Below are 20,824 nucleotides of genomic sequence, written 5' to 3' on the forward strand. Positions count from 1 at the left end.
CGCCCTTCCATATATATTGTTCAGGCGATTTATTATTTTTGTCTTCCGCAGCCGTTAAATGCACTCTGTAACAACAATATTTGGGGAAATATATCAAATACAGCTTAGAAATACATTTGCTAAATTTTGTCGAGATCGGTTCAGATTTGGATATAGCTTCCATATATAACCTCGACCGATTTACCTTTTATTGTGCACCAAACGTATAATATTTGCCCGAATGGGATGGAATTTGGCACATACGACCGAATTAAGTCTAGAAGGCAGTATGCAAAATTTGGTGAAGATCAGTTCAGATATAGCCATAGCTACAATATATATTGTGCATCCGATTTGTTGTATTTGTTACCCACAGCCGTAATATGCACTCCGTAACAACAATATTCAGGGAAATATATCAAATACAGCTCAGAAATATCTTTGCCAAATTTTATCGAGATCGGTTCAGATTTGGATATAGCTCCCACATATATATCTTTATATGATTTCAAATTAATTTTGCACCAAATGGGCAATACAAGTCCGAATTTAAAAGATACAAATGCTTCGGCATATTTAGTCCTTTCAACTGTAAATTAGAATTATAATCATAGCGTGTATGATTGAATTCTCCCACAAAAATTTTTAATTGTTATGTGGAGCTCTACTAAATTAGCAAAGTGGTATAGGGTATCATACAGTCGCTGTTTTTTCAATTTTTTCACTTTGTTCGGAAATATTCTCTCTTCTTCTCTGAAAATGTTCAAAAATTAAAAAAAAAAAACAAGTTAAAAAGTATACGTCGGTTTGGTCGACAGATGTATACTCTCAGCCAAGGTTCGATTATTTAAATATATTTTGATCTTGATGTACCAAATCTCGTTTTATAAGCTTCACTAATATTCAAATTTCTGACCCTTGTGGGGGATGTACCAGAAGGATGGGACCAATATATTACACTTTTACATCAGACTTTGGGTTAGTAAAAATATTGTGATGTGTGTAGGTATGTGACAAGACAGGGTTTTTGAAAATTCGTGTAAACAATTCATTCATACAAAAAAGGTACGAAACGTACTCAAATGTACTAAAAATGTTATAATTATTATTGAACAAACGGAATGAGCTAGAATTCTGAAATTTTGAATGAAAATCATTGGTGGAGCGCAGAATAGATATACCAAAAGGTTTTGGGAAATTCGAACTTTAAGGTTCTGCACTATTTGGTGCCAACTATAGAACTGTTTGGCTTAGGGAGATCGTATGAAGTTGTAATTTTGAAAATTTGTATTGGCGCCCTTTTGGTGGTAGGTTTGTGATAAAGTGGTGATTTTGGAAATGTGTGGTAAAAGTGCACGAACAGTACTAAATAGTACTACATTTGATACATGGGACTATTGGGTGAAGAGATAGTGCTTGAAATCTGAAATTTGGTATTAAGGTCGCTGTTCATGTGTAGCCTGGACATATGGAGTTTTGTTTCGGAAATGTGTACTATAATTGTACGAAAAGTACCGAATGGTACTATATTTGGTATTGGGTGAAGAAATAGACCTGAAATTCTCGAATTTGAATTGAGATCTCTGTTGGTATCTGAGGTTGAGATGGTTTTGGAAATATGTACTATAATTATACGAGATGTACAAAATGGTACTATATTTGGTATTGGGCGAGAGAAAAGAGCTAAAATCCTGAAATTGATTATTAAGATGTCTACTGGTATATAAGGTGGAAACATGGAGGTTGTTTAAAAAAAAGCGTACTATAAAGTACTAAATGGTACTAAATTTGATATTGGCTGGGTTAGAATCCTCAAATTTGATATTTTGAGGTTTCCGTTGGTATCTGAAATTTGGATATGGAGTTGGTTTTGACAATGTCTCTTATAATTGTACGAAAAATACTAAATAACAAATTATTTGGTATTGTGGTAAGGAATAGATCGAAATTTTATATTAAAATCACTGTTGGTAGACATGTCACTGAGGTTGAGATATGAAGGTGGTTTTGAAAATGCGTTCTATGTTTGTAAGAAAGGTACTAAATTTGGCGAATGAATAGGGATGGTAACCTCAAATTAGGTATTGAGGTCTCTGTTGGTATCTGCAATTGAGATATGGAGGTGGTTTTGAAAATGTGTACTGTAATTGTTCGAAAAATACTAAATGCTACTACATTTGCTATTAAGTGAAGGAATAGAGCTGAAATCGTGAAATTTGAGATTAAGGTTACTGTTGATGTCTACAATTAAGATATGGAAGGAATATGTTACTAAATTGTGTATTAAGTGAAGGGATAGAGCTGAAATCCCGAAATTTTATATAGAGGCCTCTGTTGGTATCTGGTGCTGGTTTTGCAAATGTGTACCATAATTGTTCCAAAGGTACTAAACGTTACTTTTTGAGTCACTGTTGGATTGTAGAATAAAGAGACGTTAATCATTTTGGATATGCGTACTAAATGTTACCAAATTTGGTATTGGTTGAAGGGATAGATCTGAAATTCTTAAATTTGATATTGAGGCCACTATTTGTTTCTAGGGTGTATATATGGAAACGTTGAAACAGTTTTGAACAGAAAAATTCGATGTGGATCCATTGTGCAATGATCTTACTAATATCCTTCCTGCTCGATAAACTTCAAAATTAAAGATTTTGAAGAATTTTTGATGTTTTCCTATAATTATATCCGAAAGAGGAAAAACTCGAATAATATATAAAATCTTGAAAGTCTGGAAATTTGGTACGATGTATGTAGTTTGGATTGAAAAATGTTTGTAAAACTGAACCAATTGTACATTTGGAGTACTAACAAGCTAAAAAGCAGTAAGTTCGCCCAGGCCGAACTTTGAATACCCTCCACCATTTGGAATGAATTTGGAAATTTTCAAAAAAATAAAATCCTTAAAAAATTCTGCAAAAATTTTAAGAATACCGAATATAGCCCTTATATTGGGATCTATATGACGTGGACCTACATAGGCATTGTTTGTCATAAGCCATTACCATATAAAATGAAATAAACGGTGAATAATATAGCTATAATCATCAAAATATCGTATATAGGGAGGTACCGGTATATCGGAGCTGTGCGAAGACCTGGACCAGCATAGACAATTTTCTGTCATAGGCTGTAGCATATATTACAAACTTCAAATACCAAATTTGAAACAATTGCGGTGAATAATGACGCTAAAATCATCAAAATACCAAATATCGGGAGGTACCGTTATATGGGGGTTATACGCAGACGTGGACCTGCACTGACAATTTTCTGTCACGGGCTGTAGTATCCATTACGAATAACAAATACCAAATTTGAAACAATTTCGACGAATAATGTCGCTAAAATCATCAAAATACCGAACATCGGGAAGTACCGTTATATGGGGGCTATATGAAATCGTTGACCTACATGGCACATTTACGAACTTAACCTGCCCACTGGAAAAATAAACATGTGTGCAAAATTTTAGCCTACTATCTCAATTCTTTCGAAAGATAGCGTGATTACAACAGACAGACAGACGGACAGACATACCGACGGACATCGCTAAATCGACTTAGATTTTTACGCTGATCAACAATATATATATATATACTTTGTTGGGTCTGACATGAGTATTTCGAGGAGTTACAAACGGAATATCAAAATGAATATACCCTCCATGGTATGGTGGAGGGTGTAAAAAGCCCTTACACGAACTGTTAGATCGAATCTAAAGTTTTAAGGTGGACCTCTTGCTGACGAAGTAACAGACACTTGCGTCTCCCAAATAATCCGATAGGAGTAGTTGATATGGTCCAAACAAGACACATGGTTATATTTATCTCAGAATTATATAAAAGTGTGAAATGACTATTCAATCCTCTAATTATCTATAACGTGATTATTTCCCAAAAAGCACATCTCAGGATTTAAAATCAACACATATCACGGAAAATAGTCTAGTAAACTCAATCATTTATGAAACATAAGTATCTATTTCACAGCCGCTACCAACACCAAAATACCATATCTCAACATATATCCTTCTACTGCACAAGACACACAATGACGTCACATGCCAGAAAAAACTCTTATCAATGAATTTCATTGAGAAAACGAAACTTCATTCATGAAAAGTGTGAAACGACGTATAACAACAAGAAGAACAAATTGCAAATAATAAAATTCCTTGAAGCATAAAATACAAAAAAAAAAATAAATAAATAAAGGATGTAGGATTCTGTGCCGTAGTGTGACAGAGCGATAAGGAAAAGAGAAATAAATCAGATTCCATTTAATTGAAATCCAATAAAAAAATACGACATGACAATATGTTCGGTGTTAAGGAATCTTAGAGTATAAAAGGAGTTAGAAAATGTTGAAAGGACCACAGTCACTGTAACGACTTCGAACGAAACAAATCGAATATAACAAAAGTGCAATCGCGACATAAGTAAATATTTAAAGGCAAATCGAAAAATTTTCAAAAGAACTCAATTTGTTCATATCCGCAAAAGTAAAAGTACCGAGACAGTTAATTCAAATTTTAAAGTGAAAATGTTATTTGGCTCCTGGCAGTTAAAAGCTGCTTTAAGCCTTCTATTGTTGGTTCCAATTTTTGGTCAACATCTAACGCGAACATGTGAACGAGACTATTGTTTTGAACGAAATGATCCTGGCATAGCATGGGAAGTGAACCGCCATGAATTTTCTAAACATATCAACATCGGCGACAACCGCATTGTTAGAGAACGAGCTCAGATTTTTGATCGCGCCGATGATACTATGCGGCAATATCGAGAAGAGAGAGAATCTCGTTCTCCGAATGATCGCATAAACATTAGAAATGCTGATCGGAGAATTTCGCGAGAACGCTTAGACGACCGACGTAATGGTCTAGGTGTGGAACGCGATCGTGAAATTCGTTATCGTCGCGATGAAAATATATCTGAACTACGAAACCATAATGAGCGCGAGGATCGCCGTATTGGACAATATAGCCAACGTATTGAGAATCAAATGGATAATGTTGTAGACTCTGAAAGGTCTCGGCGAATTACTAATCGACGCAGTGAAGAAAAATTGGAACACGAAATCCGTGAACAACCGGCAGTACGTCGTATAGAAACACGAGGAATGTTGGAAACCGAGGAAAATGTTTCACTTCGCGAAAAAAGGCGACAAAGGAATTATCGAAATGAAGAAACCTCAAAACGTCGGGAAGACCAAATTCGTAATGAAAGGCAAGAAGTTGAAGAAAGTAAAGAAGAAAATAATAACCGAATCCGAGAAGAACGAAATGATATTAGGCGAGAATCGGAACGAGACATGCAGACCAGACGTGAACTTAAAACAGAACGAGATGCACGACGATTTGACTCTAGAAAAAGCAATGATGAAATTGAATTGAGTCGACGAGAACGAGATGCCCGAGAAGGAAGACGTCAAATTGAATCAGGACGCTCTAGCGATCGTATACGCGAAGTTCGTCAAAGACGTGACGAAAACAAAGACACCTCCTTGCGAGTTGAATCACGGCGAGCTGGTGATAGTCGACGTGAAGTTAGGGAGACTCGAAACGACGACAGGCAAGAAACACGCGAGCGCTTGGAAAGAACCTCAATTCGAGACGATCGTTATGATGATGAACGAGATAATAGGCAACAGCGCTCCAATGAAGTTGAATCCTTGCGAGTTGGATCACGGCGAGCTAGTGATAGCCGACGTGAAATTAGAGAGACTCGAAACGACGATAGGCAAGAACAACGTGAACGCATGGAAAGAACCACAATTCGAGGTGGACGTGAAGATGAATCACGAGAGAATAGGCAAGAAGAGCTACGAAGCTCCAATGAAGCTGAAACCAATCGAATTCGTGACGGAAACAAAGAAACCTCTTTGCGAGTTGAATTACGGCGTGATAGACGACGTGAAATTAGGGAGAATCGAAACGACGATAGGCAAGAACAACGTGAACGCATGGAAAGGGCCTCAATTCAAGATATTCGTGACAATGCACGAGACAACAGGCGGCAAGATCATCGGCGATCCAGTGCAGAAGAATTCGGTCGAATTCGTTTGGACGGACAAAATGAAAAATCCACATTACGAGTTGAATCTCAGCGATCTAGCGACAGGGGACTTGGAGATACTCAAATGTTGGTAGAAAAGGATTCCGATCGTATTCGTGATGTTCGACAAAGGCGAGATGAAAATAAAGACAACATTTCCCGAGTTGAACCAAGGCAATCTGTCGACCACGATCGTGAAATTAGAGATACACCTGATGATGAGAGACTAGAAGAACGAGAACGCAGGCAAGAAGTCTCAAGACGTATTGACTCTCAACGATTAGCTGCTGAACGAACTCGTGAAGTTCGAGAGCGACGAGACGAAGATAATACGGAACGAAGCAGTCAACGAATTGAACGACAACTTCAACTACGAGAACTTCGCGGCCGAAGGGAAGAAGTCACACGAAGGGAAGATATCTCTCGTGGTGAAAGAATTCGTGAAGTTTCAGAGAGACGAGGTGAAGACAGTAGGGAACGAGACTCTCAACGATTTGAAAGACAAAATGAAGCACAGGAACAGAGCGAACGACGAAGGGAAGAAACCTCACGACGAGTTGAATCGCTAAGATCTGATGATGAAATAATTCGTGAAGTTCGTGAGAGGCGTGACCAGGACAACAGAAATGAAGAGCGTGAAACCCGTATACGACAAAATGAAAATAACCTGGAACTCGAACAAAGAAGTATTATCCAATACCGTAATGCCGATGATAGCCTGACTAGACGTGAAGAACGCTCCCTAGAAAATAGAGACAATCGTCTTCGTAAAGTTCAACAACGACGTAATGAGAACGAAGAAAGGACATTGCGAGAAGAAAGCACCTCTCGGCGAGAAGAGAACGAACGCCGCTCAATTGAACTTCGCGATGTAGAAAACAGAAGCGGAGAAAACAATAGGAGTTCCGACAATGCTCGCAATGAACGTGAACGCCTTGACGAACGTAACCATAAAGGTAAACGGAATGTTCGAGAGGAAGACTCTGCATCCAATCGTAAAATCGACGAGCGACGTCTTGAAAATAACCAAAGGCAAACCGATCGTATCGAAAGAGAAATAAGAGCTCGCGAAGTTCGGCAACGATGGGATGACAATAAATCTCGAGCACATCCAAATGCATTAAGGGAAGATCGTTCTGATAGCAGGCGAGAAGAATTCGAGCGAAATGACGAAAGCAGACGCCAAATCGAAACACGGCGTTTGATTTCTTCAGATGGAAGTATTCGTGAAGTAGATGAACGCCATGATGTGCGTGACAGGGTTTCCAACAATGTACGTCAAGTTCGTGAAATCAACCGTGAAGATGCACAAGATGTTCGACTAGAGAGATCCCCATTGAATCGTGAAATCAGAGAAAGCCGAGTAGATGATAGGCTTGTTAGCAAGGAGAGAGAAACCGAACGCGGATCTAACAATGTCGAAAGAGAAATGAGTCGTGAAATCCGAGAAAGACGCAATAAATATGTCGGCAATAGGTTCGAGTCGCGAACTGCTAACGACTTTGAGTCCGAAAGGATTCGTGAAATTCAAGATCGACGTGAACGAGAACTAGATAGTCAAAGGGAGCGTGAGGAACGGGAATCACGGCGAACAACTGAAGACAGGATTAACGAACGGCGAGTTGTTCGTAAAGACGAACATGATGATTCTACCAGAGCAGTGACAAGAGATCGCGAGGTCCGAGAACTAGGTGATTATAAAGAAACTCGTGAAGCTGTTGCTAGATGCCACGAAAATGAAAAACGCGATGTTCGCTCATATGATATTGCACGGTGTCACCATTCTGAAGAAGAACATCGTGAAATTCGTGAAAGACATGAGGAAACTAGACAAAATCGTGAAATCCTCAATGAAGACAACAATCGACGAGTTGAGTCAACGGACAGGGATGAAAATATCATATCTAGACAAGAAATTGATGATGATCGTGAAACTCAGCGTCGCCGTACTGAACGGATTAGTCGCCAGGATGTATCACGACGAGCAAACGAAAAGACATCTGGTATCAATCGTGCCCAACGCGTTGATGGAAGGCGGGAACGTGAGTCAAGACGATTAGTTGCAGAAGAAAATGAACATTTGTCGAATCGACGAGTAGAAACTACCAGGGATAGCCGTGAAAGAAACATCGAGCCCATTAGATCACCACACTCTGTAGTTGTTGATTCTCGACGAATTTCTCAAATTAATGAGCGGCGGACTGAATCTCGTGAAAATTTCTATGTTCTTGAGCGAGATATATCACGTCGTTCAATGGACGTTGAGGAACGCCGTCAACGAGTTGAGTCATGCGACCATGAACATTTACAACGTATATCAGCTGAAAATAGAAGGAACCATCTGGGTGAAAACGAGAATCGCAACATTCGCTACATTGAAGAAGAATCTGTAGAAGAGGCTTCGTTGTCGTTTAAAAGAACATATGTAATGCTAGGACAAGGCTTCATCTTATCCCTCATTGTGGCTCAAACACTAGGCGGCAAAATGGCAATGAAGTAAGTATCCCCCTTCTTAAAGGCGAATACCCAAATAACATTTATCTATTTTTAGATACCAGAATATTCCCCAAAAGGTACGAGACACGTTGGCTTTATTAGGATTTTAAGGTATTAATGAATATGGACCACACGAAATCGACGGAATAATGTGACTACCCATGGCTATGATTCTTAAGAAACACTGTACATATTTTAATTTGATTTAAAATTTTTGTTTTGTTTAACCCAAACATGTATTTTAAAGCAAATGTGTACCTAAAAGCAAAGTTGATAGAATCTTAAATAAAAATCAGCAGCAGTTATCCAATATTGTTGTGTTATCCGTTAAAAAAATATATTTGTGAGCAACGAGTTTAACCAAATATACAAATATCTATATAAACAATATTCTTTATTTAATTGTTATAAAACATAATTTTATGCAAATAAATGATAAAATATGCAACATGAATATATCTGTGTTTCCTTCCATATTTTACGAGGATTTTAGAATTTTGGGAGCCTCAAATGTGAGATTCACCTTATAAAAATTATAATTTATTAAATTTATTATGCAATTCGAAATAATTAGTACTACTTCATCATCGCTCATGAGAAAGCAACTCAGTCTTTGGCACCATATAACAATTCCGTCTTATATTAAAAGATTTTAAAGTACTCAACTGAATATAGAAGTTAGTGCAAGCACTTTTTTATTTTACAACTTCTCGTTTTTAGATAATTTCCAAACTTGTTACATCGTAATATTTTTCTCAAACAACAATAATTTTACAAATAATTACAACTCTTATAAAAGAAAAAGATGTAAGAATCCGATTGTCTTCAAATTTCACACACCCCAATATTTATATTAACCCAAGGTCTGGTGTTAAGATGGAATATATCGGTCCACTCCTTCTGGTACCTACCCCACACAAGGTCGAAATTTTCAAAAAAAAAAAACAGGAAATTTTTTTTTTTTGTACAGAAAGAGAAGCAATAATTCGGGTTTGCTCCAACTTTGCAATCCTAATATTTGCGCCAGTTCTAGGTCAGGTACAAAAATGGATAATATCGGTCCACTCCATCAAAAGCCTCCCCTACAAAGGGTAAACATTTTGAATAATTATAAGTCTTATAAAATGTGATGTAAGAATCCGATTGTCTTAAAATTTCACACATCCCATTATGTTCATGAACCCAAGATCGAAATTTTAAATATCCATTAAACTTATAAAACGCGAAATTGACATCCGATTCCATCAACAGAACACAGTCCAAACCTAGAACGTCGCAATGTTTATATCATATTTATTTAGGTCCGATACGAAATGACCAATATTGGCCCATTACTTCGGAACCTACTGCATAACAGATTAAATATTTGGATAATCATAACAGAAGTCAAAATATTTTTAAATAATCGAACGTTGGCTGAGGTTATACATCTGTCGGCAAAACCGAACGATAATTTTTTACTTGTTTCAAATGTAAGTTTAATAAATTTGTGGTCGAGGTCTTTGTTTTATTAAACTACAGTCGAAATGAATTTAAAATAAAGGTCGAATTGAAGGACTAAAAATCAGAATTTCTTTTAAAATAAAAATAAAACAAACCCTAGAAAAAAAGTATTTATTATGATGCTCTAGGATATACAATGTTTTTTATTTTTCCTTCAGGAGCGTTAACAAACAAATCACTCGGTCTACCCACGCGTGAACATGCCTGGTACAGCTTTCCATGAGAAAAGCAGGGACATGCCAAATGTAGTACGCATACACGAAGAGTTTGTCCTTGGGATGTATTAATTGTCGTTGCAAATGCCAAGCATATAGAAAACTACAATCTTTTAAAGGTGAACGGCATTTTATTGCTATTGAGGGATTCGAGCTAGCTATACGTGTAAACCTACATGCTTCCCCGAAACAATCGCAATCTCATTTAAATTATTTTTTAGTTTTTACAGTTACTAATAATATCCAAATCTGAACCATTTTCAACATAAATAGGCAAATTTATTTTTGTGCCAAATTGCGTCATTCATTCCAAATTTCATGGGAATCGGACCAACAAATCGTGTTTGGTGCATCAAATATATGAAATCGACCGAAAATATATATATAGGAGCTATATGCAAAACTCTGAACCGATTTCAATATAATTTGGCAGATTTATTTTTGTACCGAATTTCGTTACACAATCCAAATTTGAAGACCGATTAATGGATATGTGCGCACAAAAAGAAAAATGTTCGAAAATACACCCGATTCTGACAATATATCTCCAAAACGTTAAAATTGAAAATAACTACTTAAAAAAACTGCAGTCAGTACTCCGACTAACATACACCCTCAACATTTGATGAAATTTTATCTTCTAATTTTATTAGTATAAGTATATATGGATCTTCCTATCTCGCCGAGCCGAGTCGATCTAGCTATGCATGTCCGTCTGTCCATGTCAATTTGTAATCACTCTACAGGTCGCAATTATGGCCCGATCACGAAATTTAGAATGGACGTGGGGTTAGGGCTAGAATAGAAGCCTATTGCTTGATCGCATAATATTTAGAGGTTGAAATGGACCAAAAACTGAAAAAATTACTGATTTTGCAGTTGCTCTACGGGTCGCAATTATAGACCAATCGACGCGGAAGTTTGCATAGGATTAAAACGCGAATATTTTTAATCCCGGAAAAATCACAAATTGACGAACATGTCAATTCTGACCTTTACGTAGATGCCGGTAGTTAATATATCGGATATATATAGCGAAATATATACAATGTGTATTTACAAAGGAAGGGGATGTTAGCTAGAATGTTTATAGCTCAAAAATGGCTGGAAGGATTTTGACAAATTTTTGTCAATTTAGAATGCCCCTTGGATAAAAGTATAAAATGTAAAAAAAAAAACGCATAAAAGATGCCAATAATGATGTTAATATAGATTTTGTAGTATTTTGTATTTTTTTTTTTATTTTTTCATATTTTTAATCGCATGCGATTTCTTCAATTTAACCTATAATAAATAAGTGTACATTTTGTACACCTTACAACACAGGTTGGGATTATTATATACAGATTGCATTTGTCGTTGGATCCTCACGAAAATTGTCATAAGGGTAGGGTTAAGCACAGAAGGGCTAGGTCTATTGTTTTCAAAGATGTCCTCAATATATTTAGGGGTTGAAATGGACCAACAAATAAAAATGTTCCTGATTTTGCAGCCGTTATAAAAGTCACAAATAGAAACAAAAGAACACTAAATCTGGCACGAAATTACAGTTTAGGACAGCGTGTAGTATGGACCAAAACTTTTGCGTGAAAAAAATACCAACATTTCCATTTTATCGAAACGCTGAAAATAACTTGCATGCGAAACCAAAAATACACAAAAGGCGAACTTCTGGCTTTTTACGCTGATTTCGTTGAGGAATATAGACAAATATCGTAGACAAGCAAATCATATAGATGAGAATAAATTTGGAGATACAGAGCAGTCTCTTGCTTTTGGAAATGATGACAAAATATTTAGGGGTTCAAATGAACCAAAATGGATGGCCATTGGAATATATTTAGCTGTAAAATGGACCACAACAACTAACAGCACGACGGAGTGCGTAAATATTGGGCAAATGTCCCTGGTCAAAATACTAAGGGTAATATCTGGGCAGTGCTCAGTGACAAAACTTCAAAATCTTTCAAAATGGATTTGGACACAAGGGGTCTTCTAACATATTTTAGGGTTGTAGGGTATCACATGGTCGGCCCCACACGACTATAGCCTTTGCTTACTTGTTTTTTTTTTTTTTGATTAGTTGGACCCACCCCTGAGATGATATCGAAATATGTTTCTGTGTTCGTCCCTGTAATGCAGCATAACTTTGAGAAAATTACGGAATTCGTCTTTTGTAGCAGAGGTATTAAAAGAAGTCGACCATCATATCTTCATGCGAAAAATATAGACCTTTTGGGGAGGATAAGAGAAATTGAAAGCCAATATTTTCCAAATTGCTTCCTTACATAAGTCTTTTAAAATATTATCACAGACCAAATTTGTATAACCGATACATGTGATTTTTTTTAACTTTTATATGGAGGTACGAAAATGGACTATTGCCACACTAGTCCATTTTCGCCTCTGATCTATGTCTTATACAAATACTGCGATATGCGAAGGTTACTCACTGAGTAAGAGATTATTTTTAATATTATTATTTTTATTTTATGCTTGAAAAATTGTTTAACTTTTCTGCTGGAGGTACCAGGATTACTTTAACAATAGCCACTTGTGGTTTTCCAGCCAAATATAAAGAAATCACGCTTGAATTCCATCACGAATAACTTTTTTCTGGAAAATTCTTACCAAAATGCTTTTGTACGCTTGTAAACAATGTAATGAGCTGTGACTGAAAAAATTTTAACAGCTGTCGGACGAGTGGCTTAAAAATGACAGCAGTCTGAAATTGGTTGCCGTTTTTTCATCTCGCCCTGTATAGGTTCACGATATCGTATAGCCCACCCACAACAATATTCAGTATTTTGATGATTGTGGCCACATTTTTTAATAGAATTGTCAGAAATTCAACACCAGGAGATATTTGTGAGTAATATATCCCCGGGAAGATAATTGTCTACATAGGTTCACGATATCATATAGCCCCCATACAACGATACCCCCAATATTTGGTATTTCGATAATTGTGGGCAATTTTTTTTTCATGGTGTAGAGATTTTTGTGAGTACTTTACCCCCTCAAAGAGAATTGTCTACATGGATCAATGATATCCTATATCACCCATGCAACGGTACCATCCGATATTTGATTTTAGCCATACTCTTTATTGGAATTGTTTAAAAGTTGGTGTTTAGAGTAGAGCAACGGGTTCTACATTATGTTGTACAATATTGTCTATATAGATCCACGTTTTCCTATAGCCACCTTATATAATTATTTGATGTTCCGTATTATTACATAAGGGACTTTTCAAATGGTGCAACAGCATTGGAATGCTCAATCTGGCAGTTCTTGCCTTAAATTTGACCAAGCTTTTTTATTAACTACTTCAATTGATCAAATAGTGATGTAAATATCTTATTTATCGAGTGACAATCTTAACTCGATTATAAATAGGCACCATTTTATTAGCTAACTTGATGGATATTTTTCTACCCATTCAATGACGTCACAATTTACAAAATATTCGCTTGAATGAATTTCGAAGGCATTTCATTCATAAAAACCTAAACATATCTACAAAGGATGTGGGATGGATGTCCTGGTGTACATGTGCGATAAGAGAAAAAATAAATTGCATTTACTCCAATTAAATTGCCGTCAAAAAAATATTTCTGCGTTAAGGAATCTTAGAGTATAAAAGGAGTTGGAAAATGTTGGCAGGACCACAGTCACTGTAACGACTTCGAACGAAATAAATCGAATATAAAGAGAGTACAAACGCGACAAAAGTAAATATTTAAAAGCAAATCGAAAAGTTTTGAAAATAACTCAATTTGTTCATATCCGCAAAAGTAAAAGTATCGGAGAAGTTAATTTCAATTTTGAAAGTGAAAATGTTATTTGGCTCCTGGCAGTTAAAATCTGCTTTAAGCCTTCTATTGTTGGTTCCTATTTTTGGTCAACATCTTACTCGAACATGTGAACGAGACTATTGTTTTGAACGAAATGACCCTGGCATAGCATGGGAAGTGAAATCGCCTGACAGCTTAATCAATCGCCATATCAACATCGTCGACAACCGAATTGTTAGAGAACGAGCTCAGATTCTTGATCGCACCGATGATACTATGCGGCAATATCGGGAAGAGAGAGAATCTCGATCTCCGGATGACCACATAAACACTAGAAATGCTGATCGGAGAATTACACGAGAACGCTTAGAAGACCGACGTGATGGTCAAGGTGTGGAACAAGATCATGAAAATCGTTATCGTCGCGATGAAAATATATCTGAACTGCGAAACCCTAATGAGCAAGAAAATCGTCGTATTGGACAACATAGCCAACGAACTGAAAATCCCATGGATAATGTTGTTGACTCTGAAAGGTCCCGGCGAATTACAAATCGACGCAGTGAAGAGAGATTGGAACACGAAATCCGCGAAAAAACTGCATCACGTCTCATAGAAACCCGAAGAATGTTTGAAACGGAGGAAAATGTTTCACTTCGAGAAGAAAGGCTACAAAGAAATGATCGAAATGAAGAAACCTCGCGACGTCGGGAAGAGCGTAAAGAAGAGAATAATCCAATCAAATCACAGCAAACTGGAAATTATCGAATTCGACATGAACGAAATGCTTATAGGCAGGAGTTGGAACGTGACGTGCAGACCAGACGTGAACTTAAAACAGAACGAGATGCACGGCGATTTGACTCCAGGAAAGCCGATGATAAAATTGAATTGAGTGGACGAGAACGAGATGCCCGAGAAGAAACACGTCGAATTGAATCAGGACGCTCTAGCGATCGTATAAGCGAATTTCGTCAAAGACGTGACGAAAACAAAGACACCTCCTTGCAAGTTGAATCACGGCGAGCTAGTGATAGTCGACGTGAAGTTAGGGAGACTCGAAACGACGACAGGCAAGAAAAACGCGAGCGCTTGGAAAGAACCTCTATTCGAGACGATTGTTATGATGATGAACGATATAATAGGCAACAGCACTCCAATGAAGTTGAATCGAATCGAATTCGTGACGAAAACAAAGACACCTCCTTGCGAGTTGAATCACGGCGAGCTAGTTATAGCCGACGTGAAATTAGAGAGAATCGAAACGACGATAGGCAAGAACAACGTGAACGCACGGAAAGAACCACAATTCGAGGTGGACGTGTTGATGAAGAACGAGAGAATAGGCAAGAAGAGCTACGACGCTCCAATGAAGCTGCAACCAATCGAATTCGTGACGAGAACAAAGACACCTCCTTGCGAGTTAAATCACGGCGAGCTAGTGATAGTCGACGTGAAATAAGTGAGACTCGTATCGGTGATAGACAAGAACAACGTGAACGCATGGAAAGGGCCTCAATTCGAGATGATCGTGACAATGCACGAGACAACAGGCGGCAAGATCATCGGCGATCCAGTGCAGAAAAATTCGGTCGAATTCGTTTGGGTGGACAAAACGAAGAATCAAAATCACGAGTTGAATCTCAGCGATCTAGCAACAGGGGACTTCGTGCTTTAAATGAACGTAATGAGCAAAGCCGAAAGGATTCCCAAAATTTGGTTGAAACGGATTCCGATCGTATTCGTGATGTTCGACAACGGCGAGATGAAAATAAAGACAACATTTCCCGAGTTGAACCAAGGCAATCTATCGACCACGATCGTGAAATTAGAGATACACCTGGCTATGATAAACTGCAAGAACGAGAACGCAGGCAAGAGGTCTCAAGACGTATTGAATCTGAACGATCAGCTGCTGAAAGAATTCGTGAAATTCGAGAGCGACGAGACGAAGATAATACGGAACGAAGCAGTCAACGAATTGAACGACAACTTCAAGTACACAAACTTCGCAACCAGAGGAAAGAAGTCTCACGAAGGGAAGATGTCTCCCAAAGGGAAGATGTCTCTCGTCCTGAAAGAATTCGTGAAGTTTCAGAGAGACGAGGCGAAGACAGTAGGGAACGAAACTCTCAACGATTTGAAAGAGAAAATGAAGCACAGGAACAGAGCGAACGACGAAGGGAAGAAACCTCACGACGAGTTGAATCTCTAAGATCTGATAACGGTATAATTCGTGAAGTTCGAGAAAGGCGTGACCAGGACAACAGAAATGAAGAACGTGAGACTCGTATCCGACAAAATGAAAACAGCCTCGAACGAAGACGTAATGTCCAATACCGTAATGCTGATGATAGACTGGCTAGACGTGAAGAACGCTCCCTAGAAAATAGAGACAATCGTCTTCGTGAAATTCAACAACGACGTAATGAGAACGAAGAAAGGACATTGCGGGAAGAAAGCACCTCTCGGCGAGAAAAGAGCGATCGACGATCAATTGAAATTCGCGATGTAGAAAACAGAAGCGGAGAAAACAATAGGAATTCCGACAATGTTCGCAACGAACGTGAACGCCGTAACCATGAAGATGAACGAAATGTTCGAGACGAAGACTCTGCATCCAATCGTCAAATCGTCGAGCGACGTCTTGAAAATAACCAAAGGCAAACCGATCGTATCGAAAGAGAAATAAGAGCTCGTGAAGTTCGACAACGACGAGATGACAATAAATCCCGAGCACATCCAAATGCGTTAAGGGAAGATCGCTCTGAGAGCAGGCAAGCGGAATTCGAGCGAAATAACGAAAGCAGACGGCAAATCGAAACACGGCGTTCGATTTCTTCAGATGAAAATATTCGTGATGTAGATGAACGCCGTGATGTGGGTGACAGGGTTTCCAACAATGTACGCCAAGTTCGTGAAGTCAACCGTGAAGACGCACAAAATGTTCGACTAGAGAGATCCCCATTGAATCGTGAAATTAGAGAAAGCCGAGTAGATGATAGGCTTGTTAGCAATAAGAGAGAAACCGAACCTGGATCTAATAATACCGAAAGAGAAATGAATCGTGAAATCCGAGAAAGACGCAATGACTATATCGGCAATAGGTTCGAATCGCGAAGTGTTAACGACATTGATCCCGAAAGGATTCATGATCGACGTGAACGAGAACTCGCTCGTCGAATGGAACGCGAGGAACCGGAATCACGAGGAACAAGTGATGATGAATTTGAAAGGAACAACGAACGGGGAATTGTTCGTAAAGAAGAACATGATGATTCTACCAGATCAGTGAAAAGAAATCGCGAGGTCCGAGAACAAGGTAATGATAAAGAAACTCGTGAAGCTCTTGCTAGACGCCACGAAAATGAAAGACGCGATGTTCGCTCATATGATATCGCACGGCATCAGCACGCTGAAGAAGAACATCGTGAAATTCGCGAGAGACGTGAGGAAACTAGGCAAAACCGTGAAATCCTCAGTGAAGATAACAATCAACGAGTTGAATCAACGGACAGGGATGAAAATATCATATCAAGGCAAGAAATTGATGATGATCGTGAAACTCAGGGTCGCCATACTGAACGCATTAGCCGAAATGATATTTCACGACGATCAAACGAAAATAGATCTAGTATCAGTCGTACCCAACGCGTTTATGAAAGGCAGGAACGTGAGTCAAGACGATTAGTTGTAGAAGAAAATGAACATCTGTCGAATCGACGGATAGAAAATACCAGGGATAGCCGTGATAGGAACTTCGAGTTTATTAGATCACCAAGGGATGCAAATGAAGAACGTCGTCAACGAGTTGAGTCCCGCGACCAGGAACGTTTGCAACGTATATCAGCTGAAAATACAAGAAACCATCTGGGTGAAAACGAGAATCGTAACATTCGCTACCTTGAAGAAGAATTTGTAGTAGAGACTTCCCTATCATTTAAGAGGACATATGTAATGCTGGGACAAGGCTTAATCCTATCTCTCATTGTGGCTCAAACACTAGGCGGCAAAATGATAATGAAGTAAGTATCCCCCTTCTTAAAAGCGAATACCCAAATAACGTTTATCTATTTTTAGATACCAAAATATTCCACAAAAGTTACGAGACACTTTGGCTTTATTAGGATTTTAAGGTATAAATGAATATGGACCACACGAAATCAACGGAATAATGTGACTACACTTGGATATGATTCTTTAGAAACACTGTACGTTTTTTAATTTGATTTTAGATTTTCGTTTTTTCTTTTTTGACCCAAACATGTATTTTAAAGCAAATGTGTACCTAAAAGCAAAGTAAATATATCCTTAAATAAAAATCAGCAGCAGTTATCCAATATTTTTGTGTTATCCGTAAAAAAAATTTGTCAGCAATGAGTTTAACAATTCAAAGAGTTTAAACAATATACATGTATATATACAAACAATATTCTATATTTAATTGTAATAAAACATCATTCTACGCAAATAAATTATGAAACAAGCAACATAAATGTTTATGTATTTACTTCTTAGAACTTATTAGAGGAAGTGCTTAATGCCGTGTGAGTCTAAATTAGTTCAGCTTTACTGACATGAATCTTTTTTGATACAACTTATACAATTTTCGATAAATCGGGTAAGGTTCCCATTCAATCTTTCTTAGAACCATAAAACAGTTCCATATATCCATACATGGACCGTTTGACAGTATTTTTGGGTTTTCGACTGCCAAAAAGTTGTATACGTCGAAAACTTGTAATATCTGTGTAAAACGTCATAATTTCTAAAATAATGTACATACTATACATCCAAAGTTGGTTGATAAACGTTAAGGTTGTATTATTGCAAGGCCGCTGGTCATAATAATAGCCTTCCATAGAAATATTTTCCATTGAAAAAATTTTTAATAACTAACCGAACTGGCATTAAGGTTCAATAAAACGGCGTTTTTTTTTTTTTTGTTTGTTTTCCTAGAATATGTTAAACGTTAGCATTCGCAATTTTTGATCCATATTCAAGGTTTAATGTAAAAATATAAACGCCTAGAAGTATGCTTTCAATTTCCATTATAAATTTAACATTGCAAAAGTAAGCAATTCTGAGCCAGCATTTGCTTGTGACCTTATATTCCTTATATTGCTAAAATGTAGGTGTTTTTAATTCAATAACACTCGATCCAAATTACAAAATCTCAAAATGATTCCATTCTATTAACATTTTTCAACTAGTACATTTACTACAATACTTCCCGCATTTCGTTACTATAACTAAACACTGCACTGAAAACCAACTTCATCCGCCTCCAATAAACACAACACTTATGTAATATATAAGACAGTATAAAATTATATTTTGTTCCTAATTACATCGTAGTATTTAAACGATCTTGTATTTCCTTTTTGGTTTTGGGTCCTACATTGGCTATTGGTGAAGGTTCTTTTGAAGTATTGCTCCCCTCAGCAGATGTGTTTCTACATTTGTTTAAAAGTCTCTCGGCCTTAGCGTTATCGTATTCCTTTAGTTCGGCCAATTTGAGGGGTATGCTTTGCAGTTCGCGTTTACGCATCTGGAAATGCACAAAAACAATAATAATTTCGAAGTTATTTAATATCGTCAGAACTTACCTTAGATTTTTTAGATTTTGGCGTTCACGACAGCCGGTAAACAAACAAAATAACAAAACAAGACAGCTGTTGTGTAGGGATACCAAAGTCGATTTTTTGACAAATCGATTGGTTGACATTTTTGGAGATTCGATGAATTTATAACAGGTTTACACGTTAAAATATTTGCAATTTAAAATATGTTTGCTAAGTTCCACTGGTATATTCTTGCAAGTTGTGGGGCTCAACTCTTGTTCGCTGAGAATCTGAAATGAAAACTTTAATAAAATAAACTTATAATTCTATGCTCTGTTCCATAGTAAAATGAAGAAGGTAACGTCATATGAAATATTAATATCCATCTCCGTATTTTCTGTAATTTACCTTGTCAAATTTCACTGAAAAGTTTTAAGGCTACCATCACTGATTTGTGTGTATATAGAAACATACATTTTGACGATGAGTTGTTGTCAAAGTAATAATTTTGAAAAAATTGCAAACCTATGATATAATAACTTAAACTTCTTGATCTCATTGAAAAATAGGTTGTCGTAGTAAAAACTTTTACATTCTTTCAGACCATATTATAGAACAAAGCAGTTATCAACCATATAAAAGGATTTTATTGAATATCATACCAGTAAGATCATACCAGCAAGAATCTAAAATTTTTTTCTAATACCAGCAAGAATGCTTTGTTCCAGAACTCACAAGAATCAACAAGTTTTGCATTTTTTCGATATCATAAAGAGAAAATCGGCTATCGTTGTAAAAACTTTTACATTCTTGCAGTTTTTGAACAGTCCAATAAAGGGAAATTCGTTATCGTAGTAAAAACTTTCACATTCTTGCTGTTCAGGAACCGACCAATACTCTAAATCAATTTTTCACAGGGCAATATAAGATCAATCCGAGAGAAATGTTTCGTAAGAATACACTATTTTTGCAAGTTTTTTAGACATCATACAGGAAAAATCGGTTGTTGTAGTAAAAACGTTTATATTCTGCAGTTCTGGATGTGTGTTTGTGTATGTTTTTATTATTTCGAAAAAACAAAATGTTTTCATCATCAAAGATTGGAATGAAAACATCTTGTTTCATATAATTTTGAATAATTCCAGCAAAAAGCGGGCATAGCCTCAAGGCTTTATTTCTGTAGTTTAACGAAGGTGTTCTATTGCTTTATT

At 37.1% G+C, this 20,824-nt stretch overlaps 2 protein-coding genes across 2 annotated transcripts; both read left to right on the forward strand.

Moving 5' to 3' along the window:
• The first annotated feature begins 4,014 nt into the window (after positions 1-4,014).
• LOC101900217 (trichohyalin) lies at positions 4,015-8,977 on the forward strand. Its single transcript, XM_005186693.4, has 2 exons — positions 4,015-8,534; positions 8,590-8,977. The coding sequence occupies exons 1-2, from the start codon at positions 4,525-4,527 to the stop codon at positions 8,642-8,644; spliced, it is 4,065 nt and encodes a 1,354-aa protein (XP_005186750.1). The 5' UTR covers positions 4,015-4,524; the 3' UTR covers positions 8,645-8,977.
• Positions 8,978-13,836: 4,859 nt separating this feature from the next.
• LOC101900045 (trichohyalin-like) lies at positions 13,837-19,351 on the forward strand. The gene is made up of 2 exons (XM_005186692.4): positions 13,837-18,074; positions 18,130-19,351. Exons 1-2 carry the CDS (start codon positions 14,092-14,094, stop codon positions 18,182-18,184), a joined length of 4,038 nt encoding a protein of 1,345 aa, XP_005186749.1. The 5' UTR covers positions 13,837-14,091; the 3' UTR covers positions 18,185-19,351.
• Positions 19,352-20,824: the final 1,473 nt, after the last annotated feature.

Source organism: Musca domestica, unplaced genomic scaffold (assembly GCF_030504385.1).
Source record: "Musca domestica strain aabys unplaced genomic scaffold, Musca_domestica.polishedcontigs.V.1.1 2, whole genome shotgun sequence".
Taxonomy (NCBI): Eukaryota; Metazoa; Arthropoda; class Insecta; order Diptera; family Muscidae; genus Musca; species Musca domestica.